The following is an 18,493-nucleotide window of genomic DNA, read 5'->3' as shown; positions in this document are numbered from 1 at the left end:
AATGGAACAACCTACAACCTTCACAAACGAGGCCCAAGATGGGAAGAAGCAAAAACAATCAGTAGCGTGGGAATTTCTTTTTTGTATTATTAACGATTGCATCCAAACAAGGTATTTTATCGATGACATTAATTTTTCTCAGCAAGACTTAATGTAACTATCTATTTGTTACACCACCCTTATTATGGGTGTGTAGAAAGCGACGACCTCGAATTGGACGACCCCAACGACCCGGGCGACCTCGAATTGAACGACCTAGAATTGGACGACCCATAACACGAAACCGACGACCCCTATAGCCTAGCCTAGGCCTAAGCGTGGTATAACATCCCGAAGCCGAAAATAGCCAAAGATCTTTAAACCATACCTTATTTAATACTCGCAAGCAAGCAATTGATTGAAAAAATACAGAAATATCGCCATTTGATACTGAATGTGTCGACACGAACAAACGAACAGATATGGAACGCCAAGAGTGCATCATTAAAACTGCATTCGACTCGATTAGCACACGAAATATCATAAACATGGCAACCCAGGTCAAAACGGCCCCTTTTCAGCGGCGGGTAAGGTTTGACCGTATACAATGCATATGTGAAATGTAAAGCTTTCTTATGGCCCTCCCCATGCACATGTTCGCAACACGCTGCTTGGTAGGCCTATAGTGTGGCGTTATATGAAGAAGATGTAATTATACGTCCATGGTTTAACCATGTAATGTATAATATTTATTTCCTTTGAATTTCTTTTTAATATGTTTGTCGAAATACCAATGACCAACCAATGACCAATCCACTGAGCAAACCTTACCCGCCGCTGAAAAAGGGGCCGTTTTGACCTGGTTTGCCATGTTTATGATATTTCGTGTGCTAATCGAGTCGAATGCAGTTTTAATGATGCACTCTTGGCGTTCCATATCTGTTCGTTTGTTCGTTTCGACACATTCAGTATCAAATGGCGATATTTCTGTATTTTTTCAATCAATTGCTTGTTTGCGAGTATTATATAAGGTATAGTTTAAAGATCTTTGGCTATGTTCGGCTTCGGGATGTTATACCACACTTAGGCCTAACGCCTAGGCTAGGCTATAGGGGTCGTCGGTTTCGTGTTATGGGTCGTCCAATTCTAGGTCGTCCAATTCGAGGTCGCCCGGGTCGTTGGGGTCGTCCAATTCGAGGTCGTCGCTTTCTACACACCCCCATTATTATAGCAAGGTAAGCTAGGTCTACTACTATTAGCTAGGTCTGTCTAGGCTAGGCCTAGATGGTCTCGCACCGTCGTAGCGTACGACACCGTTTGTGATGGGCCCATAGACGTACGTAAATCAGCGTATGGTTGGGATGAGGCCTAGCTGAAATGTAAATACTGCCCTCAATTTAAAAACTACCATCTGGTAGTTTTCCCAAGTCTCATTCATTTGTTTAGCACATTAGTCTAGTCTAATCGCTTCTATATATTGTTACGTTTTTTCACTCATTTCAAGGACAGTTTAAATGCAGGCCTACTCATTAGTATATTCTGATTTTTTATTAATTTAAAGGTGAGTGAGAACAAAGTTGTTGTTATTTATCAAGATGAGGTAAACGTTAAAAACAAGTTGGGATCATAAAACCAGCAATTATTTTAGAATTGAATGTTCTATGATTATACGTTTATTGTACTACATTTTGTTTGTGTCTGGGAATAATAACAATTAACAGGTTACAATAGGAGTGAATTTTCACTCAGGAAATTGGGATCCAAATGAAATTACTTCAAGAATAACCACAGTTTGTTGTTCTTTTTAATTATTCTTCATGCAAATTATTTTCTGACTTGTATTTGTATTGTATTGTACAGATTGTAACCCCAAATAATATATATTATCACAGTGTATGTGCATTGGAAATGGACCACCTTTGAAAGTGAATAAAAAAACATGTGTAATTTATAAAATCTTTGATAAAAACTGCTATTAATTTATTAAATTATTTACTATTACATAAATTCATCTGGTTCCGAATATAATAAACGGGGAAAATTGTCCACTTTAAATTATTATTATTATCCTGAACACATGTTCTTCAATTCATGCTGGTTGGGAGAGAGTTTAGAGAAACCTAAAATCCCAGTGGGCACATAGCCATCATTTCTACTTATAGCTTTTAGCCATTATAGCCTTATAAAATACATTATTACTAGTGCTTTATAGCAGAATGCATTATTGTAATGATAATATTTTCCATTTTTTCATATTTTTTTTTATGTAACCATACAGTACCTTTCCTTATTCTCTTGAATTATTCAGCTAAATGCAAGACATTTTAAATTGAGATTCAATAATTATTGGTGTTTTTTTTTTGTATAATTCTGTGTATATAAGTGGTACCGGAACCAATTAAAATTAAATTCTACAGTAAAAAGTAAAGTGCCATTTTAAGTTTTTTTTAAATCAAGTTGCTTCTAGTTCGGGCCCCAGTTATTATTGTTGTAACTGAATAAATGTTTATGAATTTTTAAATCCAAAGGCAAAATACTGAAAAAAATGACAATGCTGTGGGTAACTATCAGTGGCTGAATCTCAATGGAGATACAACAAAAAAACCAAGAGCTAAATCAAAACGATAAAGTAAAACAGGCAGAAAAGTTAGCATATATATATAGGCCTACACCATTTACAAAGTGTGCAGTTAAATTTTAATAAAATGTACTATAATTACTTTAATTAGTACATTTTGCTGATAAAAACAGATTTTGTTTTAGTAAATCATATTACTGTATCTACTATTAATGGCGTTAGCCAAAATGGTTAAATATTAATATTATACAAGTTTAAATCATCCATCTGTTATGCCTATTTAAATGCAGGTTTTTTTCCCATGTTGATCGTGTTTAGTAAACACAGACAATATTAATGAGTTCACTCATTATACGGCTTAATAATTGAAAGTATAAAGTGACTGCAGTATTGATTGTTACAGGATTTAAACAACCTGTAACATACCATCTGGTGAATTGCATTGATTTTAGTCTACAATAGAATACCACAAGTGTATCCCTTTTATGATGCTGTAGAGTATTTTAGTACCTTGTTGATGAAGGTGGCTTCTGGATAAACTGGGGACTGTTTGTAGATAGGGATATATATCCATCTGAAACATCCATGTATGGTAGAGAGATAGGTTAGTGTAGTATTTATTATTCACATGTTGTAGAAGTAAAGACTACAGGACGGTAATGTACTGTATAAATTATAAGCAAACCTGAGTATATCCTTGGCATTTGATTTGTTACTACAGTATACTGCTCTCATTTAAAGACACTCGCGAAACCGGGATACGTTTGTGTTGAGTTTTCATTTAGAGATATTTTGTACCCCTAAATATTTTGTTTTAATATGCCATTTTTTTTAATAGTTATTCACTTTGACCAAAAACTGGATCGCAAAAAAAAATATTTACCTGAAAAAAAGTAATTTAAAGCAAAAAATACTTAAATTGTCTGTCAGACAATTGTTTTTGGTTAAAATTAAATGTTTCTTTTCTCTTTTATAACTGAAATAATAATTTTTGTTTGGTTTTTCTACAGAAGTGAATAACTTTATTAAAACGGCAAAATGGTCTATTTAAAGTCTGATTTTATTAATTTTAATTTTAATTTTTCATGTTTTTAAGGAACAATGTATCTTTAAACTGTCCCAATAGAGAATAGATTTTCATCTTTATTTCATTCTTTTATTTTAACTAAAATATTCTTTTTTCAATCTTTTTCTACTGAAGTTTCTTCATACTGATAATCCCGCCTACTTTGCTTCAAAACTGACCAATCACATGCAAGCTTATCCTCTTAATAGGCTCCTGGTTTGTAAATTCATTTGAAATGTCGAACAAGAAACGGGCGGCCCCGTATTACGATGATCCCGATGCAACAACAAAGTTTTTACAAGAGGTGAATGAGGATGATAGCGACGAAGAATGGAATTTAAGTAAGTTGTTTCATAAATTTCTTTAATGTACAGTATAACATTTATTATCATAATTACATTTTGTTTATTTATCTGCAATCAATAACAATGTCATTCAAACAGTATATCCTTTTAAGGGCGTGTGACACAGTGTGTTGGACTTTCGACTACTGATCGTAAGGTCGAGGTTCGAACCCAACTCTTGCCGCATTGCTTGTATCCTTAGGCAAGATACTTTACTTACGTTAGCCTCTCTCCACCCAGGTGTATAAATGGGAACCCGGTTAGATCAAGACACAACATTGCGCTGATTATTATCTGCATTATGGGAGTATGTTTCCATATGTGTTTGATAAAAAAAAATGACTGGGGTAATAATGTTCAGCGCTTAGAGGTTTCACAACATTATGCGCTATATAAATCCAGGATAATATTATTAAATGGTCTTTAAATAACAACCTGTTATTTGTTAAGCACATGTAATACTCGAATAAACCAGTTTACAGGTAGTGCTGGGCTGGCATTTTTCAATCTTTTGCAAAATACTGTAGCTAACTAAGTAGTGGTTAAGAAAAAACTAGAAACATTTTTTTTTTATTTTATATATTTACATTATAGCATAAATTTTGGAGGTTTGTAAGTATTTCAATCTTTGGTTTTAAAATTGATCTTACAATCACATAACCCTACTGCCTACAGGTAGGCCTGCTTAATCATCATTCTGGACAATAAAAAAAAAACCTTGTAAAAGGCCGAAAAAGATGGTTGTTATAGACCATATTTCTTTTAATGAATTGAAGAGAAATATTCTGTATGTTTATTACCTTGACTTTCTTTTTAATTTCTATACAGCTTCATTGTCTCGCAAAGACCAAGACATTATACAATACACAAAGCGTGAGAAGTGCCTTACTTGGATTACCTTTTGTCTCCTACTCATCTTGATTATTCTTTCAATTTCTATTATCTACATTATATCATCGCCACATATGGTGAGTACTTACTAAGCAGAATAATTAGGCCTTAAATAGAATAAATTAGCATGAGTTTGTGCTGATTTCGTGTTTGCACCACAATTATGTGTGTATGCTTCAAGTCTAGTGAGCTTCTCAGTCGATCGTGTGAGTGCTTTATTAGTTAAAGTAAGGCTCAGTAGAATAAGTCTCGTCTTTATCAAAAAGTACAGTATGCTTCGGTTTGATTTAGCCACAGTAGTGTATACGTTCTTGGTCATGCTGAAGGTAATGTTCACACTATGATCATGTTCACACCATGATCATGTTCACACCATTATCATGGTCAAGCAATGGTCATGTTCACACCATGATCATGTTCAAGCAATGGTCATGTTCACACCTTGATCATGTTCAAGCAATGGTCATGTTCACACCATGATCATGTTCACATCATTATCATGTCACACTATAATCATGTTCAAGTAATGTTCATGTTCATACCATGATCATGTTCAAGCTATGGTCATGTTCACACCATGATCATGTTCAAGCAATGGTCATGTTCACATCATGATCATGTTCAAGCAATGTTCATGTTCACACCATGATCATGTTCACATCATTATCATGTCACACTATGTTCATGTTCAAGCAATGTTCATGTTCACACCATGATCATGTTCAAGCAATGTTCATGTTCACACCATGATCATGTTCACATCATTATCATGTCACACTATGATCATGTTCAAGCAATGGTCATGTTCACACCATGATCATGTTCAAGCAATGTTCATGTTCACACCATGATCATGTTCACATCATTATCATGTCACACTATGATCATGTTCAAGCAATGGTCATGTTCACACCATGATCATGTTCAAGCAATGTTCATGTTCACACCATGATCATGTTCACATCATTATCATGTCACACTATGATCATGTTCAAGCAATGGTCATGCTCACACCATGATCATGTTCACATCATTATCATGTCACACTATGATCATGTTCAAGCAATGGTCATGTTCACACCATGGTCATGTTCACACCACAGTCATGTTCAAGCAATGATCACGTTCAAGCAGTGGTCATGTTCAGGCTGTGGTTGTATTTGCAACAGATATTTATCGACAACAAAATAATTTACTCATTCTCATTGTAGATTGGGAAACAAGATCAGAGGTTACAATAATCAATTGGCAATTCAAGCTATATGCATAAGAGTAACATTTAAAATACAATCTAGCATTTCAACAGATGCATTCTAACAAATGTATCAAAGTAGATGGACCTTCAAATGGCATTCTGCTGCATTATTTTTTTTTAATTTTCAGAGAAACCATAAAACCATAATTTATGAAAATGAAGACTGGGTTTGCATTTTTTTAATGATTCATTTGCACAAAACACAAAAAGTCAAATTTTAGAAACATTTGCATGCTTAGGTTTTGGAAGCACAATTTAGAATTTTTTCCCAAGAAAACATTTTTCATGTTTTTTTTATCACGTGTACTGTACTTCTTCTGGTTTTTAGTCGCGTGGACGCGACTCTATAGTTCACTATGTCGGTCGGTCTGTCGGTCTGTCTGTCGGTCCGGTATCACTATGCATTTTAGCACGCAACTTATGGCTGTTGGCCTTGTTTTTTCTGTAGGTTGGTTGCTACGACCCAGAATGCATCAAAGCAAGCAGTGAGGTGCTTAGTTATATGGATTTAGAGGCTAATCCCTGTAGTGATTTCTATCAGTACGCATGTGGTGGATGGCTTGAGTCTGTACGCATCCCTGATGGAAAACCAAAATGGGGCGCTTTTGCAAAAGTATACCAAGATAATCAATATAAGTTAAGGAAGGTAAGTAATCCTCCTCTCTTCATTAATGGATAACCCCCTCAGTGGCGTAATGGCTATGACTGCTCACTGGCTAAACCAAGGGGCCCAGAGCCAGAGGAGCCTCAATGCAACTACCCAGCGTTGGAGGGATTAGGAATGGGCCTTTGCCCTGTGCATGACACCACTGAACGCCAATTCAAGTCAAATGTAAGCAATAAGACTTTTAATCCGTTTAGTTCCTTGAAACTCTCTGGATATTGTACCAGGCTGTACATAAAGTAAATTGTGAAAATCTGTCTCTCAGTTTCAATAGTTATTACCGTTTTGTATTTTTTGCCTTTTTTCAAAAGGTTCTCGAAGAAGCTGGTTACAATTATAAAGGTGTTTCATCATTATCAGTTGAGAAAGCAAAGAAATATTATAAATCATGTATGAATGAAAAGAAAATAGAACAATTAGGAATAGAACCTGTTGTTGAGGTAAGTGTTTTTTTATTGTCTTACGTGGGTTCATCTTGTAAGTGTTTTCAATCAATTGCAGTCTCAATATGGTACTAATTATATAAGTACAGTATAATAATAAGCATGTCTAGTTTAGAGGATAGTAATTTAATTGTTCATATTGCCTTAAGCTCTGTCTACTCTATCAAACGTTATGTGATAAAAAAAGTGTAATGTGCCCAAATATGGTAGTGATATGCCCAAATATGGTAGTGATATGACATCATCATGTTCATATATGGACACATCACATTTTTTTGTCACATAAAGTTTGATATTGTAGACAGAGCTTAAAAGTAGTGGAGCTGTAGCTTGGTGGTTAATGTGCTTGCCTTCCAATACCAAGTTCCATGGTTCAATCCTGACCTAGTGCCAGGGTTGTAGCTCACAACTTTTTCAACTCCACTCCCTAAGCTTCAAATGAGACTTAGTTTATAAGCATGATCAAAAATAGTTTATCCATCCTGTAATTGGCAAATTACTCGCTGTTGATGCGTATGAAATTTCAAACATTTTTTTAAACATTGTTTTTGTAAATTTTTTATCAATAATTTGAGTACTTAATTTTGTTACTTCAGTTAATCAACAGTATAGGTGGGTGGAGTCTCATTCAGAATAGCACCAATGCTTTGCAATGGGAGGAGTCTAACTGGAATATGATTGACACTTTAGTGAAAATCCATCAATTGGGGATCAGCCCTCTGTTCGGCATGTGGGTTAGTGCTGATGATAAAAACTCAAATGCAAATATTATTCAAGTAAGATTTCTTTGTATGTTTTTTTTGTATCATGCATGTTGTGATGTTCCCTTTCCTGTGGCCAATGGCCAGTTAAATAGTCAATTAACAAGTCCGCTACAATTTCAATAAAATCTGACAAAATATAAATAATTTTACTCTTTGCACAATTTCTGTACAAAATATTTCACACCTGAACTAATGTAAAGAAGATAGATTTTCTGTACCTCATTTTTAGATTTTTAAAGTTACTTTTCAGGTACAAACAATATTTTGTTAATTGAAGGCCTCCCTATATATAGGCCCATATTCTGTGACCAGTAAAAGGAGTGGAGAACCAGTAAAAATGTAATTTTACTGGTCCTCTTGTCTACTTAAATCTTTAACCCCTGATTAAAGGTACATTTATAGATAGGAATCAGCCATAACTCTGTTTGTTTTTCATTTCATAATATTTATTTACAGACTCTCATAATCAAAACACAGATAATGCAAATATTTAAAGCAATTGAAAGTGATTGTATAAGGCAGACGGCCAGAAAAATTAAAAACAACATCTTGTGTTGGGCGAAAATAAAAAATAAATGTAAAAAAGATAATAATAATAAAACTGATGTTTTGGTTATGAAAGATAAACATACGCATTATGCAAGATCAAACAGATTTGTTTGTTTATTGAAAACATAAGTGATTTTGCAAAGCTTTTGTCTAAGGTTACAGAATGATTAAAATATTAAAAAACAACATTTTATGCATATCCATTAAAACCATTGTTGGATAGATATTTTTGGTTACATTTATAATAATAACTGCGCTGCAAATATAAGCTTATGAAAATTTGTACTCTTGTACATAATATAATATAATACTTTCCCTGAAATCATTTAAAATGCTAACCAATTGGATTTTATAATAGAATTTCTAACGTTCAAAGTAATGCACTGAAAGACACGGAAAAAATGTACGTGTAATGTAATGTAATGCGACATTTATATAGTGCTATTTCGTGAAGATCAGAGCGCTGTGGACTTAGATGTTACACCATTTCAACAACATTCTTCTCCCCTAAGGGTCACATCGTGTCATCGGCAGCCAACTACGGCGCCATTAAGTCTGTCCACGACAATGTGAACTAGTACACCGGGGTAACCCCCTACTCGTCTCGAAAGATGTACTAGGTTCTTTAAAGTGCACACAATAAATTTGCATACACTGGACCTATGGTTTATAGTCCTTATCCGAGAAGACTCGTTCTACCACCAGAACCATGGAGTCTCGAACCCTTGCCGATGTTACGGCTATGAATGACGGTTCCACTGTTTCAACTGTTCGGCCATTGACTCACAGTACATCTTATCATTTATTGTAAAGAAATTATTATACACAATTTTACATTATTGTAATTTATATGTTAATGTTTTTAGTTTAAATTAATGATATTGATAATTCTATTTTAATACAGTTTACACAGTCTGGCATTGGTCTATCTGCACCAGAATACTACACAAGTAATGATACGGTTAGTGTGAGATATTGCTTTTTATTTGTAAAAAAAACAGCATAAGCCAATACTGTAGGTTGATGAATATATAACACACCTACTGTTTTTAAGTAGTTGTGTTATAACATTTAATCCATTAATCTGCGCTGCTTCCTTTTTGAATCAATTTCGAAGGCTAAACAGGAGGCTAGGCCATTAAATAGACCATCTCTGATTTTACCCACGTAATAGTAAAACTCTGTCTACACTATCAAACTAGTTTGACAAAAAAAGTGTGATGTGCCCAAATATGGTAGTGATATGCCCAAATATGGTAGTGATATGCCCAAATATGGTAGTGATATGCCCAAATATGGTAGTGATATGACATCATCATAATCTATTGATGGGCACATCACATTTTTTTGTCACATAAAGTTTGATAGTGTAGACAGAGCAGACTACAGCTTTGTTTTCAAACATGCTGTTTCAGATGCCAGCCTCATTTTCCACACAATTATTAATTATAAAAAGCTGCTGTGTAATAGAACCATTTAATAAAACTTTCACCATGCAATAGAATTAATATTGAATGGCATGTGATACAAAGTTAGCCAATCAAATAGCAATTTATACAGCACACTGTTACGGGCTCGCTTGTTAGGCTGAAACAAACAATAATAATATAAGGAGTTGTCGTCCATCTTTTTTCTCTCTCTTATAGAGGGCTCTCTTCAGTGTGACAAACCCATCACACTTAATTAATAATAATAACTGGTACTTGGTATAGTGCATTATGCTGAAATGCTCAATGCGCTTTACATAGACAAAAAAAATTTTGAAAATTAAAAATTCAAAATGATATAGTACTGTAACTCCTCATAAACGGGTACATTTCTAAAATGGAGTAACTTATTCACATAGATTAACTAATAATATTCATCTTCTCTTATATTGCCTTTAGAAACTTAGAGAAGCATATGTCCACTTTGGTGCCAGTGTTGCGGAACTTATCTCGTACAATGGAAACAAGTTGGAAGCAGATGCTCACCACGATTTACAGGACGCAACCCACAATGCCATGCGTGAAGTGGTAAAGTTTGAGACTGAACTTGCAAAGGTGAAAGAATTGACCTGTTTTTTGCATTCCATTGAGACATAGGGCCACTAATAATAATAATAATTCATTCTTATATAGCTCATATAAGCAAGCTCTCAATGCGCTGCACATTATTACCCATTTTTTTGTTAATAATAATGCAGCTAGTAATCAGCGCAAAGGTAGCCATTTTATACACCTAGGTGGAGAGAGGCAAATGTAAGTAAGTGTCTTGCCTAAAGATGCAAGCAATGCAGCAAGAGTTGGATTCGAACCACGATCTCACGATCAGTAATTCAGCGTCCAACACACTGCGCCACACTACTACAATAAATAAATAAATACTGGTCTTAAATTCATAAATATAATAACTTATATTTCTTATTATTTTTATCAACAAATGGTGAAGGATTTAGGTTTAAATACACATTTCAAATAACTTTATAATTACATTTTTTTTTTTCACAGATTTATGTCGATAAGAATGACCTACAAAATCCTGAGAAAAAGTATCATAAGTTTCAATTTGGTCAAATGCAAGATATGATAACAAATGTAGGTTTACCATTTCTAAGCTATCATCAATTTTTTGTTTGTGAACTGTTTCACTTTCTCCCAAGATTTCAAAGATTTGTGAAATGTTTAATAAATCAGTAGATCAAAATGTTGAAACTTGTAACAATTATGCAGTGTGAAAGGGTATTAGTGTTATAAAATCGTGATGAGATGAGAAATTGAAAAGGAATGAGGACCCTATGAATGATTTTAACTTTTTAGCAATTTGTATTTGTCACTCAGTTGTCAAGGAAGATGTGGTTTAGATTTAAACCTGCAAGCTACAACATAAATGCTTATTTAAAATGAATTATTAACAACAATTCATTTGTTGAAAAATAGAGTATGTCTGTTGATAAATTATTTTGTACAATTCCTAAACTTGTTATCTTGTTTGCTTTTGGTTTTATTCAGATTGTTTCATTTTTCCTTTCAGTTGGATATTAAAAAATACATGAAAGATATGTTCGGGACAAATGTGCCATTAAACGAAAATGTTGTTGTATATACTCCAACTTTCTTTACAAAACTGAATCGCCTGTTACAAAACACGACACGAAAGTAAGATAATTTTTATCATTTCTATTATTTCCTAGACCAAACAAATAAAATACATTAGAACTCTATTAAGGGGACATCTTTGAGACCAAACAGTGTGTTCCCTTAATGGGATGTCTCCTGAATAGACGTCAGTAGTGTACCCCTATATGGTACAAGTCATCTCGGATAACTATAAACCATGGGTCCAGTGTAAACATCTAGCTCATGTGCACTTTAAAGAACCTAGTACATCTTTTGAGACGAGTAGGGGGTTACCCCGGTGTACCAGTACATTTCTTAGTCTTTGACTGAAGAGGTCGCCCAGTATAAATAAATACAGTATCAAACCCCTGGATACGGAGGTTGGGTGTGGGTGTTTTAATAATTAAATTTTTTTAAACACACACAGTATAGTAAGACCTGATACTATGTAAATCATCTTCATTTGATGTGAAAAATTTATTATAAAGTTGAAATAACAGTATGTTGTGAAGTTAATTGGGAAGATTTTTATTTGAAATTGTTTTTTACTAAGTTTTTGTGTGTTTAATTAGGGTGTTGTCCGATTACATGGCATGGCATGCTGTACAACACTTTGCAGGTTTCCTTAACCAACCATTTAAAGACTTATTAGAAGAGTATATGAAAGCATCTGCCGGTATCAGTAAACTTCCGCCATTGTGGGAAAGATGTGTGGCGTCAACGGATGATGTGTTTGGTTTTACAACTGGCGCATTGTTTGTCAAAGACATGGAAGCCGAATCCATTAAAAAAATGGTCTGTTCCTTTCTTTTATATTTTTCAATTCTTTATGTCTACTTTTTGTGCCTAGCTTACCTGGATAAACCAGCATAGGCCTTTTTCCATTTATGGAGAGAACATAATTTACCTGGATAAACCAACATAGGCCTTTTTCCATTTATGGAGAGAACATAATTCAATAACTCAAATTTCTCCAAGACACTCATAGACTACCATCACCACTTATGGTTTGTGTAATCTGTATAAATGTTGTGCCTATAGGTTACCTGGATAAACTAACATCGACCTTTTCCCATTGATGGGAAAACATGACTAAAAAAAAATAACTTTGAACACACTTCAAATCAACACCACTTCTTGGTCAGACAAATGAGCCTTCATTTGCAAACTGTATATGAATGTAAAAAACATTTTGAAGTTTTCGATTTTGAAAAATATGCACAGTTCTGTAATTGTGGTTTATGCACAGGAAAACTTTGGTGTACTAAGAATTTAGCTTTTTAAAATTACCTTTTTTATTATAAATTCATTTGTTTTAGACTGAAAGTATGGTGGTTAATATAAAGAATGCATTTCGAGAAAACCTTAAAGATGTAGATTGGATGGACCCTACGACAAAGAGAATAGCTGATGAAAAAGCAGCTGCTGTTGTGGACAAGATAGGTTATCCAGAGTGGATTGAGAATCCAGAAGAACTTGATAAATACTACAATAAAGTTAGTTTTTTGGGTTTTTTTATTTGGTATTTATATATGTCCTCAAGCTTAACTGGAAACTGAGGTAATTGAGATTAGGCCATCCACGAACCCACGGCAGCCAGAAGTACAGCGCCTACCAGATCAGCACACCGTGAGACGATCCCCTACTCTTTGCGAATAGTACATGGGACCAACGATTCGAAGTTCTGCCAATATTAAAATGTTATTGTTTTTTTTTAAATATTTGCATATCACCATAGACAGATAGAAAACATGATAACAATTTTCTTTCTCTATGTTAAAAGAGTTCTAAAACATATATAAATTTCAGTTTTCAAATTAATAAACAATTATAATCATGGTTTAATAATAATGGGAAGAGTTGCAAATTTATTTATTTATTTATCCATTATTAGTTCATTTATTATTAAGTTTTTTTTTTATAACTCTTGGAAAAGACACCTTTATATCGATGGCATACGTGTCAAACGGTGAATCCAAGAAGAACAAAACAAAACTTAAAAACAACAATAAATATACAAAAGTAAATCAAAAGTAATTAAAATAATTCAAAGAACTAATTATGTACAGATTAAACTTAAAAACACAGCAACACAAAAATTACTTATGGCATCGAGTCGTCAATCAATAAAAATAATTGTTTTTTATAGACGTATATTAATGAAGATGAATTTTTTGACAATTCATTAAATGTACGCCGATTCTACAACTATAAAAACCTAAAGAAACGTGGAGAACCTGTTGACAAATCAGAGTATGTATGATTTTGGTATTTCTGTAATAAAAATAACGAGTGGCAAGCCATGATTCAACGTTTCGATCTTTACTTGATCATCATTGGGTTATCACCATAACCTCCTGTTATTTGGAGTCAGTTTTATACTATGATATTTAAACATAATCATTGCATCTATTGTAATAAAAAAAAATCTTAAAATTGAGGGGCATATTTCTTCTTGCGATTGAATCAAAACAATATTTCCCATAAATAAGTTGAGTTAATAAATATTAAAGGATTTCATTCAAATGGGTAAGAGTTCCCCTATATTCTAAATTTGAATTGTAAATATGGCCACTTGATCATATTAACATATACTTTACTGCAGCCCATTGGGGTGTAATTCCACCCTGTGAAACACACATAGCTTATTATCATCACAGGTCAGTTTTGTTTAATCCGTAAAAATCTGTAAAATATGGTTTTTTTGTGGAAAAAAAGAGGTAAATTCTGCTCGTATGTATAATTAATATATAATATTTGTGTTTTTTATCATATATTTTGCTTATTTTAGATGGGAAATGAGGCCCAGTGAGGTGAACGCATATTACAGTACAGCAACAAATAACATTGTATTTCCGATTGGTATCTTTCAGCGACCATTTTTTGGACCCAATTTTCCAATGTAAGTTTATTTTGAAAAGAAAAAACTTTATCAGAATATACTATAATATAAATCTCTAACAATAGACCGTGTCATTGTGCAATGATTTTTTTATTGTATTTTAATAGTTTAATAATTTTATGATAAATGCTTTTCATCTGAATATATATATATATATATATATATGTATAACATAACAAAGTATATTTATTCATTTGAATTTATTTAGTATATTTTTTTTTTTATTTTTTTTTACATTTCATGCCATTTTCAAATGTATTTCCATTTTTGTATTACTATGAGCAATAAAGAATATCAATATCGGTTGTTAAATTGTATATTTATATACTTTTTTTTAACAATAACAGGTCATTCAACTATGGAGGAATTGGAATGGTCGTAGGTCACGAGTTGACGCATGGATTTGACAGTGAAGGTCGTGAGTTTGACAAGTATGGGAATCTTGATAACTGGTGGAGAAACGATTCATTACAAGAATTTAATAAAAGATCTCAGTGTTTTATTAAACAGTATAGCAAATTTAACGTTGATGGAAACTATGTAAGTTTAGTTATTGAGACAGCATTTAAATGCAAATTTGACTTAAGTTTGGACGTGAGTTTGAACTCAAGGTGGTATAATAATAAAAGCATAAAAGTACATATGAAAATAAATCTGAAATCTGAAAGTTTTCTTATTCTTACAGCACCAGCCACAAAGAGGCCATATAGCAATATGTTCTTTTTAATTAATTCTACGGACATCTCAGAATATTTTTCATTTTTAGTTTGACGGAATTTACACCCTCTCCGAAAACATTGCTGATAATGGAGGAGTGGAGTTGGCGTACAAAGCGTACAAAACATGGCAACAAGATCATCGTGAATCAAAGAAACTAATTGGTTTAAACCTGACAAATGATCAACAGTTCTTTGTAGGTTTCTCCCAAATGTGGTGTACATACTACACTCCAGAGTACCTCAAACAAGCTATTCTTACAGACCTTCATACAATTGCAAAATACAGGTAACGTTGTTAAAGCCTTGTCTACACTATCAAACTTTATGTGACAAAAAAATGTGATGTGCCCATATATGGACGTTATGATGTCATATCACTACCATATTTAAGCATTATTACTACCATATTTGGGCACATCACACTTTTTTTGGCAAACTAGTTTGATAGTGTAGTCAGGGCTTTATGGGTTTGTGTGCATATTTAAGCCCAGTCTACACTTTACCATCTGAGGGATCAAATGACTATAAATACTGTTATTTGATTATTTAACAAACCTCAGCAAACTAGTTTGTCAAGGAATCTAACTTCTGAGAACCAACGCGGTATCATTTCAGCATTAGTGCTGGACATTTCAACTCTCAATTGAAATCTAAGTTTGACTGTGTAATATATTTTGTTTTCTTTGCTTCTCAGGGTAATTGGTTCTCTGTCAAATTCAAAGGAATTTTCGGAAGCATTTAATTGTCCGTCCAACATGACAATGAATCCAAAAGAAAAGTGCAAACTATGGTGAAGTGAAGGTAAAGTTTCAAACGCAGAAGGCTATATTAATGTGGTAACATGGTTAACAAAGAGCTCTCCGCTAGTCTAACTGTATACAGTTAATATTGTTAACTGCACACTCTGAATTGACTATATTCCAAAAGTAGTTTTTGTTTAAAAAAACACACACAATGTAAGATCAAATTCATTGCTATAAGAACAATGTTTCAGCCTGGTTTCCACTAATAAAAATATTATTATATAGGGCATGTGGCGCAGTGTGTTGGACGTTGGATTACTGATCGTGCTTCGAATCCAACTCTCGCTGCATTGATGTATCCTTAGGCAAGACTTTTCTCTCCACCCAGGTGTATAGAATGGGTACCAGTTAGATCAAGACACAACTTTGCTAGCTGCATTATTATGGGAGTATGTTTCCATATGTGTTTGATCCAAAAAATTGACTGGGGTAATAATGTGCATTGAGTGCTTGCTTATGAACTATTTTTATTATTTAATTGAAGTAGTGTTAATTATTTGGGTGGAATTGGTAATTTAGGTTGCAATAACTACAGTACATAGGTGTAAATGCTAATTCAAGTGTTCTAAACCCTCCTCCCTAGGTCTACACTGAGGAGAAATTAGTTTTTTTTATGAGCCATTTACACCAGAGCATTTTAACTGCTGTATCATATTCTCTTTGTAGTAGACAAACAGCTTATGAAGTTGTTAAGTCAAAAATATTTAAACTTGCCTGATTTTTTGAAAATTATTAGTGTGTGCTCATTTTTTGTACAGTACTTAACTCAGATAAATAATTATAACCATTTAATTTATTTCATAATTAATTTATAGGTGATTTAATTTACTTTATAGTAAACAAAATGCAGGGTTAACTAGAGAATAGTAGATTTTATTTAAACATGTGTGTAGATATATATTTTCTATCTTATTTAAATTTAGATTTTATTTGTTATGTATGGTGATAGAAAAGACATTTGTTGTATATTTAAATTATACAGCAGAACACCTATTAAGGGTACACTTTCTCTTGAAACGAACAAGGAAATATATGTTTTTAACACTACAGCCAAACCCTATTTTCATGGGACACCTCTATTAAGGGGACACTTTGTTGAGTTTTGAAGGTGTGCCAGTAATAGGTGTTCTAAAGCTTTGTCTACACTAGTTTGATAAAAAAGTGTGATGTACCCAAATATGGTAGTGATATGCCAAAATATGACATCATCGTGTCCATAAATGGGCACATCAAATTGTTTTATCGCATAAAGTTTGATAGTGTAGACAGAGCTTAAGTAATGTATTCAATTTGATTACTAGTTTTAGTAATTTTTTTTTTAGTCTAACTGAATCCAATGCAATATTTCTTGATCAAGTACTTTATTAGGTTTTAAGCATTTTAACCAAACTCTCCCCTTCCCTTGTCTATGTTTCCCATTTTCTAATGCCCTAGTCAATAGTAGTGTATAAATGTATATCAAGATATAAACATATAAACACCAAAACTATATTTGAAATGTAAAGAGGTCAAATTATCAAAAACCAAAGTTTGTTTCAAATTATCGGCAAAATAAGCATTGTCTTCCATCAATTTAAATGTCTTCCGTCAATTTAAATGTCTTCCATCAATTTAAATGTCTTCCAAAAGTATTATAAATTGATAGCACTGTAAGGTTTGTTATTTGTTAATGAGATAAATTCCCAGAGATTTAAATAATATGTGTTAAAAAGTGATAAAATATGTGCAACTGATATAGTTTGATGATTTTGGTAAAAGAGTATATAAGTAAATATATATATACACAAGATGCATAAATCCGGTTTAGTTTTAGACAGATAGAGATGTTGATATTATGTTCATCACACACAGGATTTGATCACAAGATTTGATCACAAGAATGATCATATGATGGAGTGTATCTTATACCACCAAACCATTTAATTCTGTACACTATTTTCCTGAATTTATATTCCATCATAAATTGTTATTCTATCTGATCACAACGATTGTTTATTTACTTTGTTATACATTACTACATATTTAAGTGTGTAAAAGAGAACTAACTGTCATTCAGGGAGTTTTCTTTCGAAAAATAGCCGAAATATCCCAATATTAAAATTCAATAAGTATTCGATAATATTGCCATATATGCACATATATTGTGTTATCATCATCTTATAGAGCCATAGTAACTAGTTATGTCAAAAAATAAAAGAGTCGAAATTTGGCAATTTTTCGCATAATTATTGTATTTTAAAAAGTTGATATTTTGAAAAATTTTCGAAAAAAGGCCAAATTTCGACCCTTTTATTTTTAGACTAGTTACTAGGCTCGAAAAATAAAAGGGTCGAAAAAATCCCTGTACTATAGTAAGGGATTTTTTCGAAAAATGGCCAAAATATCAAGTTTTTAAAATTCGATTTTTATGCCATAATATTGCTGTATATGATCATACA

General features: G+C 32.9%; 1 protein-coding gene across 2 annotated transcripts; it reads left to right on the top strand.

The window, feature by feature from the left end:
* The first annotated feature begins 42 nt into the window (after positions 1–42).
* Positions 43–18,187, top strand: LOC144848175 (endothelin-converting enzyme homolog). 2 transcript variants are annotated; one of them, XM_078704891.1, is made up of 18 exons: positions 43–111; positions 3,759–3,964; positions 4,796–4,935; positions 6,562–6,759; positions 7,089–7,217; positions 7,817–7,996; positions 9,438–9,494; positions 10,420–10,575; positions 11,023–11,109; positions 11,546–11,670; positions 12,204–12,426; positions 12,951–13,127; positions 13,781–13,884; positions 14,423–14,533; positions 14,881–15,073; positions 15,300–15,538; positions 15,947–16,053; positions 16,281–18,187. In XM_078704891.1, the coding sequence occupies exons 2-17, from the start codon at positions 3,859–3,861 to the stop codon at positions 16,044–16,046; spliced, it is 2,325 nt and encodes a 774-aa protein (XP_078561017.1). In that variant the 5' UTR covers positions 43–111; positions 3,759–3,858; the 3' UTR covers positions 16,047–16,053; positions 16,281–18,187. The 2 variants fall into 2 exon arrangements, with proteins under 2 accessions (XP_078561017.1, XP_078561008.1); XM_078704882.1 differs by having other exon boundaries at positions 88–192.
* Positions 18,188–18,493: the final 306 nt, after the last annotated feature.

Source organism: Antedon bifida, chromosome 1, assembly GCF_963402885.1.
Source record: "Antedon bifida chromosome 1, ecAntBifi1.1, whole genome shotgun sequence".
Lineage (NCBI taxonomy): Eukaryota > Metazoa > Echinodermata > Crinoidea > Comatulida > Antedonidae > Antedon > Antedon bifida.
The sequence above is the reverse complement of the archived record's forward strand: the minus strand, read 5'-3'. Positions and strand labels throughout refer to the sequence as shown.

Coding starts and splice junctions, on each gene's coding strand:
- LOC144848175 (XM_078704891.1), top strand. CDS start 3,859: ATGTCGAACAAGAAACGGGCGGCCCCGTATTACGATGATCCCGATGCA. Junction 3,965..4,795: donor CGACGAAGAATGGAATTTAA/GTAAGTTGTTTC, acceptor ATTTCTATACAG/CTTCATTGTCTCGCAAAGAC. Junction 10,576..11,022: donor TTGAGACTGAACTTGCAAAG/GTGAAAGAATTG, acceptor TTTTTTTCACAG/ATTTATGTCGATAAGAATGA.